The sequence below is a fragment of the Elephas maximus genome, chromosome 6, assembly GCF_024166365.1.
Source record: "Elephas maximus indicus isolate mEleMax1 chromosome 6, mEleMax1 primary haplotype, whole genome shotgun sequence".
Taxonomy (NCBI): domain Eukaryota; kingdom Metazoa; phylum Chordata; class Mammalia; order Proboscidea; family Elephantidae; genus Elephas; species Elephas maximus.
In genome coordinates, this window is record NC_064824.1 from 134807003 (window position 1) to 134823989 (window position 16987).

Here is a 16987-nt window from a genome sequence, read left to right on the forward strand (position 1 = left end):
GATCCCCTGGAGCGGGACGCGGGGGCAAGGTCAGCAGTGATTCGAGGGTCCCCGCCGCGTCCCGGGGGCGGGGGACCAGGCTCCCAGGGAGCCGCAGGGCGAGGGCGCGGGCCGGGGTCCCCGGGGCGCGCTGTCCCGGCACCTGTGGCCTGGGCGGGCGGGCCTTGAGCCGGCGCCTCCTTAAGGCCGCCGCCCCGCCCCGTCCCGCCCGCTGCCCGCGGAGCCTACAACTGCCCTCGCCCGGCGCCCGCCGCCCGCCGAGTCCCCGCGGCGCCGCGAGCCAGGAGGAGCCGCCGCCCGCTCTCCGCGCCAGGCCCGCGTCCCGAGCCGCCGCCATGGCCAGCGAAGAGCTGGCGCGGAAGCTGCAGCGCAGGCTGCGACGCGCCGAGGCGGAGGAGCCCCAGCCCGCGCCCCACACCGCGCCCGCACCGCCCGAGCCCGCGCCCCTCGCCGCGCCCGCACCGCCCGAGCCCGCGCCCCTTGCCGCGCCTGCACCGCCCGAGCCGCCCGCCCGAGTGCCGGCAGCCAGCGCTGATGCGGAGCTGAGCGCGCAGCTGAGCCGGCGGCTGGACATCCACGAGGGCGCCGCGCGGCCCCGCCGCTGCAGGGTCTTCAACCCTTACACCGAGTTCCCGGAGTTCAGCCGCCGCCTCATCAAGGACTTGGAGAGCATGTTCAAGCGGTGAGCGCCCGCGTGCCTCGGGGACCTGCGCGCCCGGGACCAGGATGGAGAGGGCGGGGGTGTCCGGGAGACCTGAGTCCAGCTTCGGTGAGACAGAGTGGGGACGGGGGTGCAGGGGGTGCCCTTTGCATTTGATCCAGTGCCCCCAATGCTGCGCGCCACGAGACTCTCCCACCGGCGTGGTGGGGGGACCCGGTGGGGCTGGGAAACCGAGACAGGAGCCGCGTCCTCGGGGACCCAGCTCTGACGTGCCCCGGGGGAAGCTGAGGCCCGGCTTCCAGGCGCCCTGTTCCCCTGGCCCCGCGAAAGGAACGGGCACTGTTCCCGGGTTTGCTCCCAACGCAACTTCTAGGAAAGGAGACGCCGCCGCGCCACACCTGCCGGCTTTAACTTTATCTCCCAAGGGAAAAATTAGCCCCTGTGCCCTTTTATCGTTTAAAACAAAAGGGGAGCATTAAGCCTTGGCGGCCGCGCGGGGTCTCACGCACAAACCGAGGCTGAGAACTGGAATTGTGTGTGTGTGTGTGTGTGTGTGTGTGTTTAACTTGTAAAAGATCCAGGGCGTTCCTGTGGCGAGCGCGTCGTGGGGAGCCTTCTGGGGCGTCGACTTTTCTGGTTTCCACTGCCCGCCCGTGGCGCAAGAACCTGGCTTGGCGGCTCGCAGCCGGTCGGCGGGAGCTCACTCCTGCCCTGTGTCAGGCCTACCGGGCGGGGAGCCGTCCACCTGGGGAGACCTGGGCAGGGGAAGCTGCCCTGGGTCCCCGAGGCCACTGGCGCGCCCCGGACGCCGGGCGGTGGGGACGGGCGTACAGAGCCTCAGTAGTCGGCCTTGGTCCTTCATCGGCCGCAGTTTCCTCATCTGGAGAATGGGGGCAGTAATAGTTCCTGCCTTTTAAGGCCACAAAGTGCTTTGCTCCGGGTAAGCGCCTAACTGAGCTATTAATAATATTTCCAGAATAAGGCGAGACCGGAAAACTGCCTCGGGGAGCCGAGGCCGCTGGCCAGGTCGTGTTTGGAGCGTTTTTAAAAGCGCATGGAATGTATTTGCCCTCCGCGCAGAGGCTCTATTTAAAGGCACTGTGGTGGGCAATGTGTGGCTTCCGAAGCCTCCCGCAGCCTCTCTTTCCCAACATCCTGATCCTCCCGCCCCCTTCTCCCGTTTTCCCCCTCCCCCCCTTCACCCGCGTCCCTGGCTTGGAGGCACCATCCTCTGGTGTTCACACCTGGTGTGTGTATTTTGAGCAATTAACAAAGCAGAGGTGGTGCAGAAGAGCTTGACTGGGACAAGATGGGAAAGGCACTGGCTTGCCAAAGTCCCTTTGATTTATGTGGTTAAGCCTTTCATGTGAGGACTGCCCCTATGGCTGCTCCTCTGGCCCCCCAGCTCCTCCCAGTTCAGAGGAAACCTGGGACACTGGCCAGCCGTTCATCTTCCCGTTGCTTTGTGGTGACTTGAGTTTCATTTGTTTGTCCTGCAAGATAATCTTAAAGGCTAAGTTTGTTAGTTGGCTGCCTAAGAGTAAGCAAGGAGACATCTTTGAGGAATCAAGCTGGACCAGTGTGAACCTAAGGGAAGGCTGTGTGTGTACTGGGGTCCCAAGAGAGCTGACTATCCCGCTCTGTGATGGAACTTCTCCAGAGCTACTGTGTCGGTCATGACTCTGGGTTAGGTTTCCAGTCACTCACAAGGAAAATTGACATACACGAAAAGGGAGTTAATTGGCTCGTGAATCTAAAAAGCCAGAAAAGCTTCAGGTATGGCTGGATCCAGGAGGTCAAATGATGTCAGTGCTCACATTTTTGTCTTCTTAATCCAGCTGTCTCCGTTCTCAGATGATGGCAGTGTGGCCACAGCAGCTCCGGCAAGTCCAGTGGGAAGGAGTAGCCCCAGCAAAGGCCTTTATGTGTGTGTGTGTTTTGGTAACTTTACTATTGTGTCTCGTTGGCTCTGAACCAATTACTGTGGCCAGGGAAATTTGTTGCTCTGACTGGCCAGCCCTGAGCTTTGTGTCTCACCCCTGGAGTGAGAAGTGCAGTTCTACCCCAGGGATCTGAAAGTGGGGAAGAATAGACCCCCATCCTGGACCTTGACCCTGACTGTGGTGGGGGTGGGGGACTTAGGCCTGCAGCTTGGTTGAGTTCACCTTCAGCCACGAGTCTCCTGAGGCAGGACTGCCAACTTGTCATCAGGGAGTGGGGTGCGAGGGCCAGCTGTTCCAAAGGAACCTTGCTAGAACAGGGGAGACAAGGCTGCTGCTCCAAGTACTGCAGAGCCGACTGGAGCAGTGGCTGGAGACACCTGCCTGTCACCTTTGGAGGCAGACAGGCAGAGGGTCAGACCTGGCCTCCTAACCATGCTGGTAAAATGAACACAAGTATCACCTTCCCTCAGTTGTGCAAGTGGTTGACGCACTCTGCTGCTAACCGAAAGGTCCAAGTCCACCCAGAGACATCTCGTAAGAAAGGCATGGTGATCTACTTCCGTCAAATCAGCCAGTGAAAACCCTGTGGAGCACAGTTCTACTCTGACACACATGGGGTCGCCGTGAGTCAGAGTCGATTCAACACCAATGGGCTTTTACCGCCTTCCCATGAGGGCTGGGTATCTGCTGTGGCCTCCGGGGGCAGGTGGTGAGGGAGAAAGGCCACTAGGGCAATGCCGCCTTTCCATCCCCCACCATGGTTTGGGAAGCCCCCACCCTGCCCCTTACACCTGTTTTCAAGGTCAAATTATTCATCACGGGTTTGTGGAGGAGGGAGGGTTGGGACCCTGATTCCGGGCTTGTCATCTGTGATCATGGGCAGGTCCCTTCATTGCGTCTGTCTCATTTGTAGAGTGGGAATGAGGGTTCCCTTCACAGAGATCTTGAAAACTAAGGGAGATAACTGGGTGCTGACAGAGGCAGGGCACGTAGTACAGGGCCTTCAGCCCCCACTTTGGCACCAGGCCCTGGCTCCATGCCCAGAGTCCTCCCAGATCCTGCACCGTGGCTCTCCTCTCCCTGCCTCACCTCCAGGCTCCCCATAGCCAGGAAAATAAGGCCCTGAGCCCCCCCCCCAGACTCAGCTGCCCCCCCAGCTGAGCTCACTGGTTTTCCTGTTTGGCCCCTGCCCCCACTGCGGGCAGTCAGGGCCCCCTCTGCACCTCGGGCTCAGCTCTGGTCTGAGTCCTTGGCGATTCCCAGTACCCAGTGACTGTAGCTGAGGGACAGGGTCCAGTCCAAACCCCTCATCATCCGAAGGGCCCTGATGGTGGCCCCCCCACTCTGGCACCTGCCTTCCTGTCACCCCTGCTCTCCACCTGCCTGCTGGCTCTGGGTCCTTCTCTGCCCCAGCTGGCCAGCCCAGGAGACCATCAGCATCCTTCTGCCCTTGCCTTGGCTGTATTGGCTCACCTGGCGTCCGGGAAGGCTGCTGTGGGCTTGGCAATGTGGACTTTGCAGCCTGCTTTGGCCCAGCACTCCCTCCGATCTCGAGGTCCCCCTCCCCAGCTTGCAGGAGAGCCCCTCAGGACAAGTGCTGCCCGAGGCCTGGCCTAGCTTCCCTGCTGGCCTGCTTCCTTCTTCCTCTGCCCACTGCCCTGTGTGACTTTTGCTGTTTTTTACCTGCACAACTTAAAAAGTACGCAAACTCTAAGAACCTTTGAAGACCTGATGGGGTCCCTTTTTCTCAGCTTTGCCTACTACCCCTGCCCTGCCCCCTGCCGTGTCCACTCCTGCATGGGCCCTTATGTGCGCCCCCTTGGCCACTGGCTGAGGTCCTGGGCAGGGAAAACCCTGGGGGCCTTCTGGGCTCCTCTGCTGCCTGGGCTGCCCCAGAGCCCACCCCCTCTCATGCCACCCTGTCCCCTAGCAGGTCTGTGGCAGCACCTGGGCCAGCCATTCTTCTGCACCTAATTGAAGCATCGTCTCTTCCCCCGTTTTTCTTTTTCCTTTGGTTTCTGTGTTTGAGCCCCTGGGTGGTGCAAATGGTTAAGTGCTAGGCTGCTAACCGAAAAGTTGGCTTTGCGAATTCACCCAGAGGCACCTTGGAAGAAAGGCCTGGCGACCTACTTCTGAAAGATCAGCCATGGACGACCCCGTGGAGCACTTACTTCTACTCTGACACCGGGGTTGCTGTGCGCTGGCATCGACTCAGCAGTAACTGGTGCAGTCTCTGCTTAAATAATTTTTTTTAAGTTAAAAATCCCGAAGAGCATCACAGAGCAGCTTGTTTTCCGTTGGGTTACTTTCCCCATTTTATCCCTTGCAGAACCAATATTGTGAGGCTGTTGAGAACATGGATTTTGGAGCCAGGCTCGCTGAGTTTGAACCCTGACTCCACTACTTGCTACCTGGCAGGCTACTTAAAAACCCGGTGCCTCAGTTTCCCCACCCACCAAATGGTGAGGGAATAGTACCCACCTCGTGGGGTGATTGTGAGGACTAAATAAACTTATGCAAGTCAATCACTTAGCTCAACGCCTTGGCCCACAGTGAGGGCCCGGTGCGTTCTGGTTGCTGAGTTTTAGCTTGTCACAGGGCCGCAATTCTGCTGATTGTGCCTATTTTGTGTTGTTCGTCTTTAAAGGTTTAATAGTTCATAAAGGCTTTGGCACTGTCAGATCGATCCTTTGAAGTTGATTTAATCTGGAGTTTGAGCTGTGGAGTGTGGCCCTGGCCTTCCGGCAAGTTACCAGCTCCTGGGGTGGCGTGTCCTGCCGGGGGCCCTGTTGAAGGAACCTATTGGCAAACCTGCTTGGCGAGGGAAGAGTATTACCAAGTCCCTGCCGCCCCGTCACAATCTCCTCTTCTCCGCTTGTGGGGTGGTGGTGGAATAGGAGGGTAGGGAGACCCTTCCAAGGGGACCTGGGATTTAGAGGGCCAGAATCACTGATTTATCCAAAGCCTGCAGCTTTTCCCACCCACAACAGGAGGACCAAAACCAAAACACCAAACCTGTGGCCATCAAGTTGATTCCGACTCCTGGCAACCCCACGTGACAGAGTAGAACTGCTCCATAGGGGTTGTGATGTTTACAGAGAAGCCTTGGTGGCGCAGTGGTTAAGTGCTCGGCTGCCAACTGAAAGGTTGGCGGTTCAAGCCCACCATCTCCTTTGTGAGAGAAAGATGTGGCAGCCTTGGAAACCCAATAGGTCAGTTCTACCCTGTCCTATAAGGTCATTGTGAGTCAGAATTGACTCGTCAGCAGTGGGTTTTGGAATGTTTACAGAAGCAGATTGCCAGGCCTTTCTTCTGTGGCACTGCTGGGTGAGTTTGAACCATTAGCTTTTAGGTTAACGGTCCATTTGTACCATACAGGGACCTCAGAAGGAGGACCGGCCGTCCCAAAGCCCAGTCCATGGACTCGCAGCCTTATCTACAAAAAACAAAGCCAACAGAAAACCCCCCAGTCGTGCCAGGAGTGCACTTAACTTTCGGCAAGAATTTCGCCTTTCAGCAGGAATTTCTAGATCCAGATTCCCATGTCACTGTATAATTTACCTGGCCCCTTGCAGTGAATAACCTGACTTGACCTGTACAAAGTACACCTACTCTTTTTGTTTGGGCTAGGTAGATTAACACAGACACTGTGAAGCAGGCTTTGAACTTTGAAGTTGGACTTGCCTTTTCTAAAAGCATTTTGCTTTGGGATTTTGTAGGTTTTCAAAAAAAACAAAACTGGATCCTCACCAGCCTGAAAGCTTCTGGGGTTCTTGGGGTGGGTGTCGTTCATCTTTGTATCCCTGCGGCCCACACAAACGGGCCTGTTTCCTAAATGATGTGTTGGAGAAGAAAGAGAATTTTCTAATGAGTGTGGGAAGCCAGGGGCAGCATCAGCCCAGCCAGCCAAAGTGCCCTCTCCATTTCCAGGCGTGTTACTGGATAGCTTGAGCCCAGAGAATAGTGGCCTGATTTTAAAGAGCGAGAAGGCCCAGAAGAAACTGATGCTACAGTGTGTCTGGGGCCGTAATGTGAGCTGGCAGGGCTCGGTCAAGGTCAGACAGGAAATTTTAATTACCCCGGACTTATTTGGAGGCCACTTCCAAGGGGAGGTAACAGGGCAGCCCCTTAAAGGCAGGACCCAAATAAAACATCTCGAAATGCAGCTGGGACGTTTTTGCTGAATACTGAAGCTTGTGTTTGAATTCCCCAAAGAGAGGGTGGGGAGAGGCGCGTTCAGCTATGAGAAAGTTGTCTTTTGTTTTAAGAATCTGAGATGGTGATGTCATGGACATCCTGCCAGCTTCTGGTTCCTGCATCACCGAAACACCACCGAAACCCACAAAGTGGAGGTGTCCTTGCACTCCTAGTTTTTTGTTCCCTCCACCTTAGTCTTTCTTTCTCCTCCTAGTCTTGTCTTGGTGGCTCAGTGATAGAATTCTCGCCTTCCGTGCTGGAGACCCGGGTTTGGTTCCCGGCCAGTCCATCTCGTGAGCAGCCACTACCATCTGTCACTGGAGGCTTGTATGTTGCTAGGATGCTGAGCAGGTTTCAGTGGAGCTTCCAGACCGAGACAGACGAGGAAGAAAGGCCTGGCGATCTGCTTCGAGAAAGGTGCTAGCTCTGACTGGTTTTGTCTGAGCTGGGGAGAGGCTCCCTTCCCTGAGGGGAGGACATCTGGCCAAAACGGAGGTTCTGTTAGTGAGGAAGGAAGACTGGGCCCCAACAATCCTGTCAGTCCTGTCCCTCTTAGGCTTTTTTACTAAACACCGTAACAAAGTTCCTCTCTTACCTCCATCTGTGGTTTTGTACGTTCACACGTTATGTATGTGTGGGGGGCTTTTTGATGACCAACTTGGATTCTGGAAACTAGGCAGGGACATCCTGTTACTGGAGGGCTCCTGTATGCCTGAGTGTGGAGGTCTTTGCTCTGGGAAATTAATTTCTGTCATTTTAATTGAGACCCTGTGGATGTTTCTCTTTGCATGTGGGATGTAGATCCCTGGCAGCTGAGAGTGTCCTGTATGTGCTTGGGGCCAGATGGGTGGGTATCAACTATCCCCTAGGCAAGCTTTTTTTTTATATATATATATATAATTTTTATTGTGCTTTAAGTGAAAGTTTACAAATCAAGTCAGTCTCTCACACAAAAACCCATATACACCTTGCTACACACTCCCAATTACTCTCCCCCTAATGAGACAGCTCGCTCTCTCCCTCCACTCTCTCTTTTCGTGTCCATTTCGCCAGCTTCTAACCCCCTCCACCCTCTCATCTCCCCTCCAGGCAGGAGATGCCAACATAGTCTCAAGTGTCCACCTGATCCAAGAAGCTCACTCCTCACCAGCATCCCTCTCCAACCCATTGTCCAGTCCAATCCACGTGTGAAGAGTTGGTTTCGGGAATGGTTCCTGTCCTGGGCCAACAGCAGGTCTGGGGGCCATGACTAGGCAAGCTTTTTTGGACCCCCACTTTCACTTCATGTTGCCCTCCCAACCTCCAAAGAGCCTGGCATCGCTGAAGCCCCTTGCCCTCCTTTCTGGGGTTCAGGGATCCAACTGGTTCCCTTGGACAGACTTCCTAGTTACCCTCCTCCGCCTGCTTTCTGTCTTTGAAAGGTGGTTGCTGAGGCCTCTCCACTCTCCCTGCCTTCCTTTATTATCACGGCTGCCATGTCTCTGACTCCCTCTCCTCTAGAAGGATCTCGGGGAGAGGAGGGGAGTACATGGGCCAGCCGCCATCTTTGCTGGGAGTCGTTGATGTCTCCATTCCTTTCAGCGGTTGCCTGGTGTCCGTTGCTAAGTGCTCCTCTGTGGGGTTGGCGGCCTTTGTACACGTCCTGCGTGAGTAGGTGTGAGTATGTGTGTGGGTGTCCGGGCCTGGTTTTACTTTTTTCTCAGTCTTAGGCCAGCTGCCACCCTGTGTTGCTGAATGAAAGTAGATTCTTTAGTTATGGAGGTCAGGGCCCATTGCTGGTGATAGCTGCAGCCTTCTCAGCCAGTTCCTGGTCCTAGGCCAGGCAGGGCCACAGGGGACCAGTTGGCTTCCTGTTCTCTTCCCCATCCAGGCTGCCTCCCACACCTGGGTTGAGGAGACAGCCCTCTGCCAACTTAGATCAGGTTTGCAGGAAGCAGGAGGCTGGTGTCGAGGACTTATAAACTGTCACATGCCCAGGGCTGGGCATTCAGCAGAGGGACCAGAGGCTACAGCTCACCCCAGCCCAGGGTTAGATGGCTTGCGGGGACTCCCCCAAGGCCCACTGGCCTCTCCCCCTTGGGGCCAGTCCTCACCCGCCCTGCCCTATCCATCCTATATTTTGTGGCCAGAGTGACCTAGTCAGAGTCCGTCAGATCTCATTACCTTGCTTCCCTCTTCAGAAGCCCTTGTGGGTGTCCCTCTCATGAGCTCCGTGCTGCCCATGGGACAAGTCCAGACTCCTCATGCTGACCCTAAGGCCAGCTCCAGGGGTCCCCACTGATGTTATGGTCTCTCTCATTGGTTCACCCAGCCCTGCCCATGCTCTCGCTGGGCTGATCGTCACCTCCCCAAGTCTCTCTCCCATGCGTCCCATTTCTAATCGCTTATACTTAGATCTATTGGGTATTGACGAGTCTTGTGAGGTTCCTCTTCTCTGCAGTGTTTGCCCTGGAATAGCAGAGGTGGAGTCTTTATGGTTGAGTGGCTTCTCCCTCTAGCATTATCCCCACCCCGGGCCTGGCCTAGAGCCACGGACAGAGCAGGGCCCTTTGGTCAGTATAAAGGGTGCTGAGCCCTGACAGCTGCAGCCATACTGAAGCCCCTGATTACTGCCCAGGAGGTGCCTCAGCTCACGGTGGCTGCTGGGAGTGAGTAACTTGAGCCGTCAATGGGGCCCTGCAGTCTCCTTCTACAGAGCCACTGACCTCCACAGGCACAGGCCCAAAGCCATACTCCTGTAAGTGAGATGTGGAAAAGGTAAGTGACCACCTTCTCAGGTTGTCCTTGAGATAGCGTGACCACTCAGTGTGCAGTTAAGACCTTAATTAGGTTGCCAGGTTCCAGCCCAGTGTGCCTTCTCCTTGCCAGGGAGCAGTGGGCCTGGACCCCCAGCAGGGCCTGTGGATTTAAGGTGGGGTGAGCCACTGTGGCCACAAGGCACCCCCTCCCCCAACTGCCCCTACTGAGCTGCCCTGCTTACTGGATTGGCTTCAGAATCTTGTCCCCCCCACCGCCCCCAGCTTCCTTGACTGATGGGGGCAGCCCTGGGTGTTTCCCTTCCCCTTTTGAGTGATGGCCGAGTGTGCTGCAGTCCATGTCCCTGGGCACGCGGCCGTGGCCTTCAGCATGGCCCAAGCAGCCTGCACTACTGACCTGTTAGCTCATCATCGTAGGCGTGTTCCTTTGCCATACTCCTGGGAGCTGTTTGTTTGGTTTCCGCTACTGGGCTGCTGGCATGAGGGAGAATTTGTATGTAGCTGACACACTCCTATCTGAAGACTTTTCGTTAGTGAAACAGAGAGGGCACCAGGCTGGGGGTGTTGGGTGCGTCCATCAGCCATCCTGGGTGGCCACCTGCTGCGCTGCCACCTCCGAATCCTGTGGCTATCCCTTGCAGGGGCAGGGCAGTCTGACGGGATGCCTTTGGTGGACAGGTAAAGCGCATTCCGTTGATTGTCTTGCAGGCCTGTATAGGGGCCACCTTGCTAGACCTCCCTCTGATGCCGAGATGTTGGGAGTAGGGGTGGCCCTTCAGCTCCGCCCTGCTCCCTCACCTCTCTTTATGAACTTCCCAACAGTGCAGCAACTACAGGGGCTATGGCTGCCAGTGGGGGGCCATCCTTCCTCAGCTCCCTTAGCCTGTAAGAATGTGCGTCTCTTGCCAGGAAAGGAAGGGAATTTGCTGGAAACGGGCACGTTGTGAAACTCGTGCCCCTATAGCGCCCTGACAGCTCTGGCTTGGCACAGAACAGGTGAAGCTGGAGTTCAGCCCTGCGCCAGCACCGGCTACCACCCCGCCCTACCTGTGTCTGCGTCTGAGTACAGTGCCCTCCCCAACTGGGCCCCCTGCCTTAATCAGCTACCCCACCCCCAGTCCTCCAGAAAAATCCAGCCTGCTCACTGAGCTGACAAGTCTCTCTGAGACAGTCGTCTGATATTGCTTCTCTGTGTCAAAGGTTAGGCGGGGCAGGTGGTGGAGGTGGGGTCCCTTTTGCCCTTAGGAAGACAATGTACCTTGTGTGGGCTGGCCCTGCAGCCTCTTCCAGCCTCCCCCTCGCCCCTCCTGGAATCTGCTGGCACCTCTGAACCAGACAGGTGGCAGTGGCTTACTCTCAGGCTGTGTGTTTGGCTGTTAGTTCCTAGTCTTCTGCCTTGCCCTCCTCCTTACCCTCCAGCTCAGCCCAAGCCTCAGTCATGTGGAGCCGACCTGTTTGTGTGTCTGTATCCCTACTGGACAGTGTTTGTACTTTCTTCTGCTGTGGGGGGGCCCCTGGTGGATGTGAGCCAGCTGGAGAGTGAGTAAGGGAGTATGAGTGTGTATGTGAGTATGTGAATGAGTGTGAGTGAGTGAGAGAGGGTATGAGTGAGCATGTGAGTGTGAGCAAGTGAGGTGAGTGAGGGAATGTGTGAGAGTATGAATGAGTGTGAGTGAGAGAGTATGTGTGAGTGTGTCAGCAAGTGAGGTGAGTGTGTGTGTGAATACGTGAATGAGTGTGAGTGAGTGAGAGAGGGTATGAGTGAGCATGTGAGTGTGAGAAAGTGAGGTGAGTGAGGGAATGTGAGAGTATATGAATGAGTGTGAGTGTGTGAGTGTGAGCAAGTGAGGTGTGTGTGAGAGAGTATGTGAATGAGTGTGAGTGAGTGAGAGGGTATGAGTGAGCATGTGAGTGTGAGCAAGTGAGGTTAGAGTGAGGGAATGTGTGAGAGTATGAATGAGTGTGAGTGAGAAAGTATCTATGAGTGTGAGCAAGTGAGGTGAGTGTTTGTGTGAGTATGTGAGTGTGAGTGAGTGAGAGAGGGTATGAGTGAGCATGTGTGTGAGCAAGTGAGGTGAGAGTGAGGGAATGTGTGAGAGTATATGAATGAGTGTGAGCAAGTATGTGTGAGTGTGAGCAAGTGAGGTGAGTGTGTGTGTGAGTACATGAATGAGTGTGAGTGAGAGTATGTGTGAGTGTGAGCAAGTGAGGCAAGTGAGTGTGTTTGAGAGAGTATGTGAATGAGTGTATGTGTGAGTGTGAGCAAGGGAAGTGAGAGTAAGGGACCATGTGGAAGTGAGTGGGAGTAAGAGTGAGTGAGTGTGAGTGAGAGCAAGTGAGGTGTGAGTGAGGGAGTGAGTGGGAGTGTGAGTGAGAGTGTGAGCGAGTGAGTGGGAGTAAGTGAGGTGAGTGCCAGCAAGTAAGTGGAAGCAACAGAGTGTGAGTACGAGCAAGTGAGGTGAGTGAAAGTGAGGGAGTGTGTGTGAGTGAAAGTATGAGTGTGAGCGAGTGACAATGTGAGTCAGAGTGTGAGCAAGTAAAGTGAGTGTGAGCAAGTGAATGTAAGTGGGAGCAAGTGAGAGTGTGAGCGAGTGCATGTGTGAATGAGAGTGAGTGAGTGTAAGCAACAGAGTGAGTAAATGAGAGTGAGTGTGACGGTACGAGTATAAGTGTGTGTGAGTGAGAGTGAGTGAATGTGAGTGTGAGTGAGTGAATAAACCCAGTACAGAAATTTGAAACACAGGGGAGAGCCAGGAGCTATCAGACAAAAATGGCTGGAAGTGGCCTGATTAGAAATCAGAAGCTTTGGGCCTTCTCAGAGCCTGCTTACTCTAGTTTTACATACGACGGTAACACAGAGTGCTTGGAGCCCTGGTTTCCTAGCCTGCCCAAATTGGGAGTTGTTGTTAGTTGCCATTTTGACCCCTTGTTGCTGCTGTTGTGTGCCACTGAGTTGATTGCGACTCATAGACTCTATAGGACAGAGTAGAATGGCTCCGTAGGGTTTTCAAGGAGTGGCTGGTGGATTCGAGCTGTTGTTGACCTTTTGGTTAGCAGCCTGAGCTCTTAACCACTTCGCCACAGGGCTCTGCCCTGACTCATGGCGACCTTATATATAACAGGATGAAATGTTGCCCAGTCCTGTACCATCTTCACGATCGTTGATGTGTTTGAGTCCATCTCATTGAGGATTTCCTCGTTTTTGCTGACCCTCTACTATACCAGCCATGATGTCCTTTTCTTCTACTGTACCAGCCATGATGTCCTTTTCTAGTGATTGGTCTTTCCCGAAGGTGTGTCCAAAGTGAGCGAGTCAAAGTCTTGCCATCCTTGCTTCTAAGGAGCGCTGTATTTCTTCAAAGACCAAGGCAGGAAAGTGTGGAGGCAGAACGAATCCTCTGATCTGGGGAGTTCCCAGGGCTCATCTGGATAAGGATCAGTTAGGGCCACCCACTGGGTGGCCACCTGCTGGTGGTTGTAGTGCCCTTCTGGATTTAGGACCCCTGGTGCCACAATGGTTAAGAGCTCGCTGCTACAAAAGGTCCGCAGTTCAAAATCACAGTTGTTCCTTGGAAACCCTGTGGGGCAGTTCTACTCTGTCCTATAGGGTCACTGTAAGTCAGAATTGACTCATTGGCAACAGGTTTGGTTTTGGTTTGTTTGGGGTCACCAGGGAGGGATCCAGTTAAGTGCAGGTTCTGACTCTCAGGTCTGCGGTGGGACCTGAGATTCTGCATTTCTAACAATATTGGGTGACACTGAGGCTGCTCCTGCAGGTCCGAGGACCACCCTTTGGGTAGCCGCCTGGCTGAAATGTCTCTGTATGATTCCCATACAAGGCATCTCTATATGAAGAAGAGCCTGAGGGTCCTGGTGGTCCCCGAGCAGGCAGCCCCCTCCCCCACACTAAGGTGTTTTCTCCACACTGCTCCCTCTGAGAACCCCCATGAGGATCTCTGGGGAGTGTCTTGTGGCTGAGTTGCATAGCCCTCAGGCAGACAAAGGCTGGCAGGTTCTTTCTTCCATAACGGCAGGATTATTCTGGTGAGGTGAAAACCAAGAAAACCCAGGGGCCCTGCACAGTGAAAGCTAAAAGAGTCAGTGATTCATGGGGCAGGAAGCCCAGAACTCCCAGACACTGGAAACCAGCCCTGTCCCTTGCGGGTTGGCCTTTGGTTAGTAAAAGGGCTGCTTGTGGAAGGGGGACTTTCCCGGGGTGGCCACACACTCCCGTGGCCCTGATGGTTGAGGGTGTCGGGCCCATCTCCCCTCACCCCACTGCCAGCGATGGCTGATCCTCGGACAGCCCAGGCCCAAGCAGTGAACGAATTGGGAATCCTTCTCAGGGGGGTCCTCTGAGGGCTGACTTCTCTTGTGCAGGACTGGCTGTTTGTGTCCTGTGCTGGGCTGGGCCGTAAGAGCCACTCAGTAAGGGCTCCGTGGACACTTAGCACAAGGAACCGGGTGCAGGTTTGCGTTTTCCCCTGGACTGCTAAAGGCGAGAAATGGTGAAGGCCATTTGGGGCCAAGGTGGGTGAGTAAGGAAAAGTCGTCTTTCTGTACGTTGTGCAAAAAGGTTAGTTGCCAGCAAGTGATTCGGACACCCCACGCGTGTCAGGACAGAACGGCGTTCTGTGGGCTTTCAGTGGCTGATTCTTCACTAGGCCAACAGATCTTTCTTCCGAGGCTCCTCGAGTGGGCTCGAACTGCCAACCTTTCCATTAGCAGCCGAGTACATTGATTTTTGCACCATCGGGGATTTCACTCATAATGCAAACCAGTACGTGTTGTTAAAAATAGCTACCTCTCATCGTTGACTTGCTTGGTTCCCAGCGCTAAATGCTGCAGCCTTGTATGGTTTTGGCCTCTACAAGCCCACGTGGCACACACAGCTCTCAACGTGCTCGCCTTATAGGTGGGCTCAAGTCCCACCCAGACTGAGGGCTGGGTTTGAACCAGGTGTGTGTCTGCAGCCCCCACCCTCACATCCTGCAGATGGGATGGGAGTAGTCTCCTTAACAGAGATCCTGAAGAGGGAGAGGAATTCAGGAAAATTATGGAGAAGAGTCACAGACCCAGACCAGGGCCAAAGGCGAGCCCCAGGAAACCGGCAATGGTGCAGGGTCTTGGGATTGTGGGGGTCTTTCTTTAATATCCTGGGTTGCCTTTAATAAGAAAAATCTGGGTTAAAATTTAAATGACAGAAAGCTGGGATAAATTGCTAAGAGGTTGGTGGAGGAGGAGCTAGGGGCTTCTGGAGTTCCATCATCCCAAAAGCATTTGAAGGATGTAGACGGAAGGGAGGAAAAGGGAATATTTAGATGGTTTGAAATGGGGGACGGGGGTGCAGGTTTAGGCCAGGCTTATAGGCGACCTGGACTTAGGCAGGCTCTCTCTCCCCAGGGCTCCCCTTTCCAGGCTCCTCTGGGGCTGGGGTGGGCCCCAGATCCCCAGGCAGGGAGGGGCTTCTTGTGACCACCAGGGTGGCCCTGCCTAGTCAGGCAGTGCAGGTGAGCACCACCAGGGGGTGCGGGGCTATGCTAGGTGCTGTTGCCTCCTTCTACCTGGTCAGGTTCCAAATTGTCTGCAAGGCAAGGAACAACATTTTCATGGGGTGCAGGGGGTATAAAGGCAATTTCCAAACAAAGTTTGCCCCTCCACAGGCCCAGAACTTGGGTGTAAGATCACCTGTTTGCAGGTGCAGTCATCAGGGGCTTTCACATTGTGGGTGCTAGAAATAGGGACCTTCAAGGGGGTTGAAGATGAACCTCGTCCCTCTCTCCTCCTGCCTCTCTGCTCTGCATCATCACCTCCAGCCACACCCACCAGTGTGATGCACAAATTATGTTGTCCTAAAACCTTCCGAAAAGACTCCATCTTTTTCTTTATCCTATTAGTACCTAACTTCCCCAAGAAACCCTGGTAGCATAGTGGTTAAGAGCTATGGCTGCTAACCAAAATGGTCAGCAGTTTGAATCCCCCAGGCGCTCCTTGGAAACCCTATGGGGCAGTTCTACCCTGTCCTATAGGGTCACTATGAGTCGGAATTGATTCAGTGGCAGTGGGTTTGGTTTTTTGGGGTCCCCAGGAAGCATCTTGCCAGCCTTAATCTTGGCTGACTTGTTTCTGTCTTTAGCTTCACCACTGGAGGGGCAACCTTAGCATTCTATAGGACTGACCTGAATATTGTCTCCCTAGTTGGCCCAAAGGGGAGCCCTGATGGTGCAGTGATTTAAGTGCTCGGCTGCTAACTGAAAGGTCAGAGGTTTGAACACACCAGCCACACTGAACGGGAGAAAGATGCAGCAGCCTGCTTCTGTAAAGATTTACAGCCAAGAAAACCCTATGCGGCAGTTCTGTACTGTAACACATGGAGTCGCTGTGAGCTGGAATCAACTTGATAGCAATGGGTTTGGGTCCCCCCCCCACCCCCACAAACTAACCTTGGCGGCTTGTCTAGGCCAACTCCTGGGCAGGACCATAGGCTTGGAAATCAGGCTGGGCCTAGCATCCTTGGGCTAGTTAAGGATAGATAGAGTGACCTGGGGTTGGTTAACCTCAACGACCTTGAGCTCTTAACCTCCCTGGGCCCCAGCTTCTTTTTTAGCCAAACAGAACCACACCCCTCAGAGGACTGTGGGGAATTAAATGGATTAAAACTATTTAAAGAGCTTGGCTGGGGTGAGACTTTTTCTCCAAATGTTTGTGATACGGCAACATTGGAATTCTCTTGGCTAAAAATTAACGACTTTGTACATACGTTGTTGTCCCTGGCACCGGGCTTTGAGGCCAGAATCAGAACCCACCCATTTAGGAGTGGGAAACTTAATACCACTATCATTTCTGCCAAGGTCTTCAGATAGAAATTGCCAAAGTGGTAAATGTCACAGTTACAGTAGCGATCTATTCATCAGGACATTGAGTATACAGGGTACCTCCCCGATACCTGATTGAGTTGAAGGGCACATTGTTGTTCTGTGCCGTGGAGTCGATTTCCACTCATAGTGACCCTATATGTCAAGGTACCACTGCCGCATAGGCTTTCCTAGGCTGTAATCTTTACGGGAGCAGAGCGCCAGGTCTTTTCTGCTGTGGAGCTGCTGGTGGGTTTGAACCTCCGACCTTAAGGTTAGCAGCCGAATGCTTAACCACTGTGCTACCAGGGCTCCTTCAAAGGTCACAAAGTAAAACTCAAATGATATTCCTGCCTTCCTGCCCCCATGTAGAGCTTAGTGCCTGCTTTAGAAATCCCAGATGAGTTCTGATCCGACACTGACTTCAGTCTTGACCACCTAAGAGGTGGGGTTACTAATTACCATCTCACAGCGCTCTTGGTTAAGTGAGACCCTTTAGCACAGTGCCTGGTGCGTAGCGAGCGTTCCATCAGCAATAAACTGGAGGCAGCTGTTATTAATTCTTCCACGGGCTCT

General features: G+C 54.4%; 1 protein-coding gene across 1 annotated transcript in view; it reads left to right on the forward strand.

Moving 5' to 3' along the window:
- The first annotated feature begins 277 nt into the window (after nucleotides 1-277).
- The window catches only part of EFHD1 (EF-hand domain family member D1), a 44198-nt gene continuing 27488 nt past the window's right edge, over nucleotides 278-16987 (forward strand). The window contains exon 1 of the mRNA XM_049888461.1: nucleotides 278-682. Coding sequence (XP_049744418.1) covers nucleotides 336-682 — 347 coding nt within the window. The 5' untranslated portion in view covers nucleotides 278-335. The remainder of the gene's footprint in view (nucleotides 683-16987) is intronic.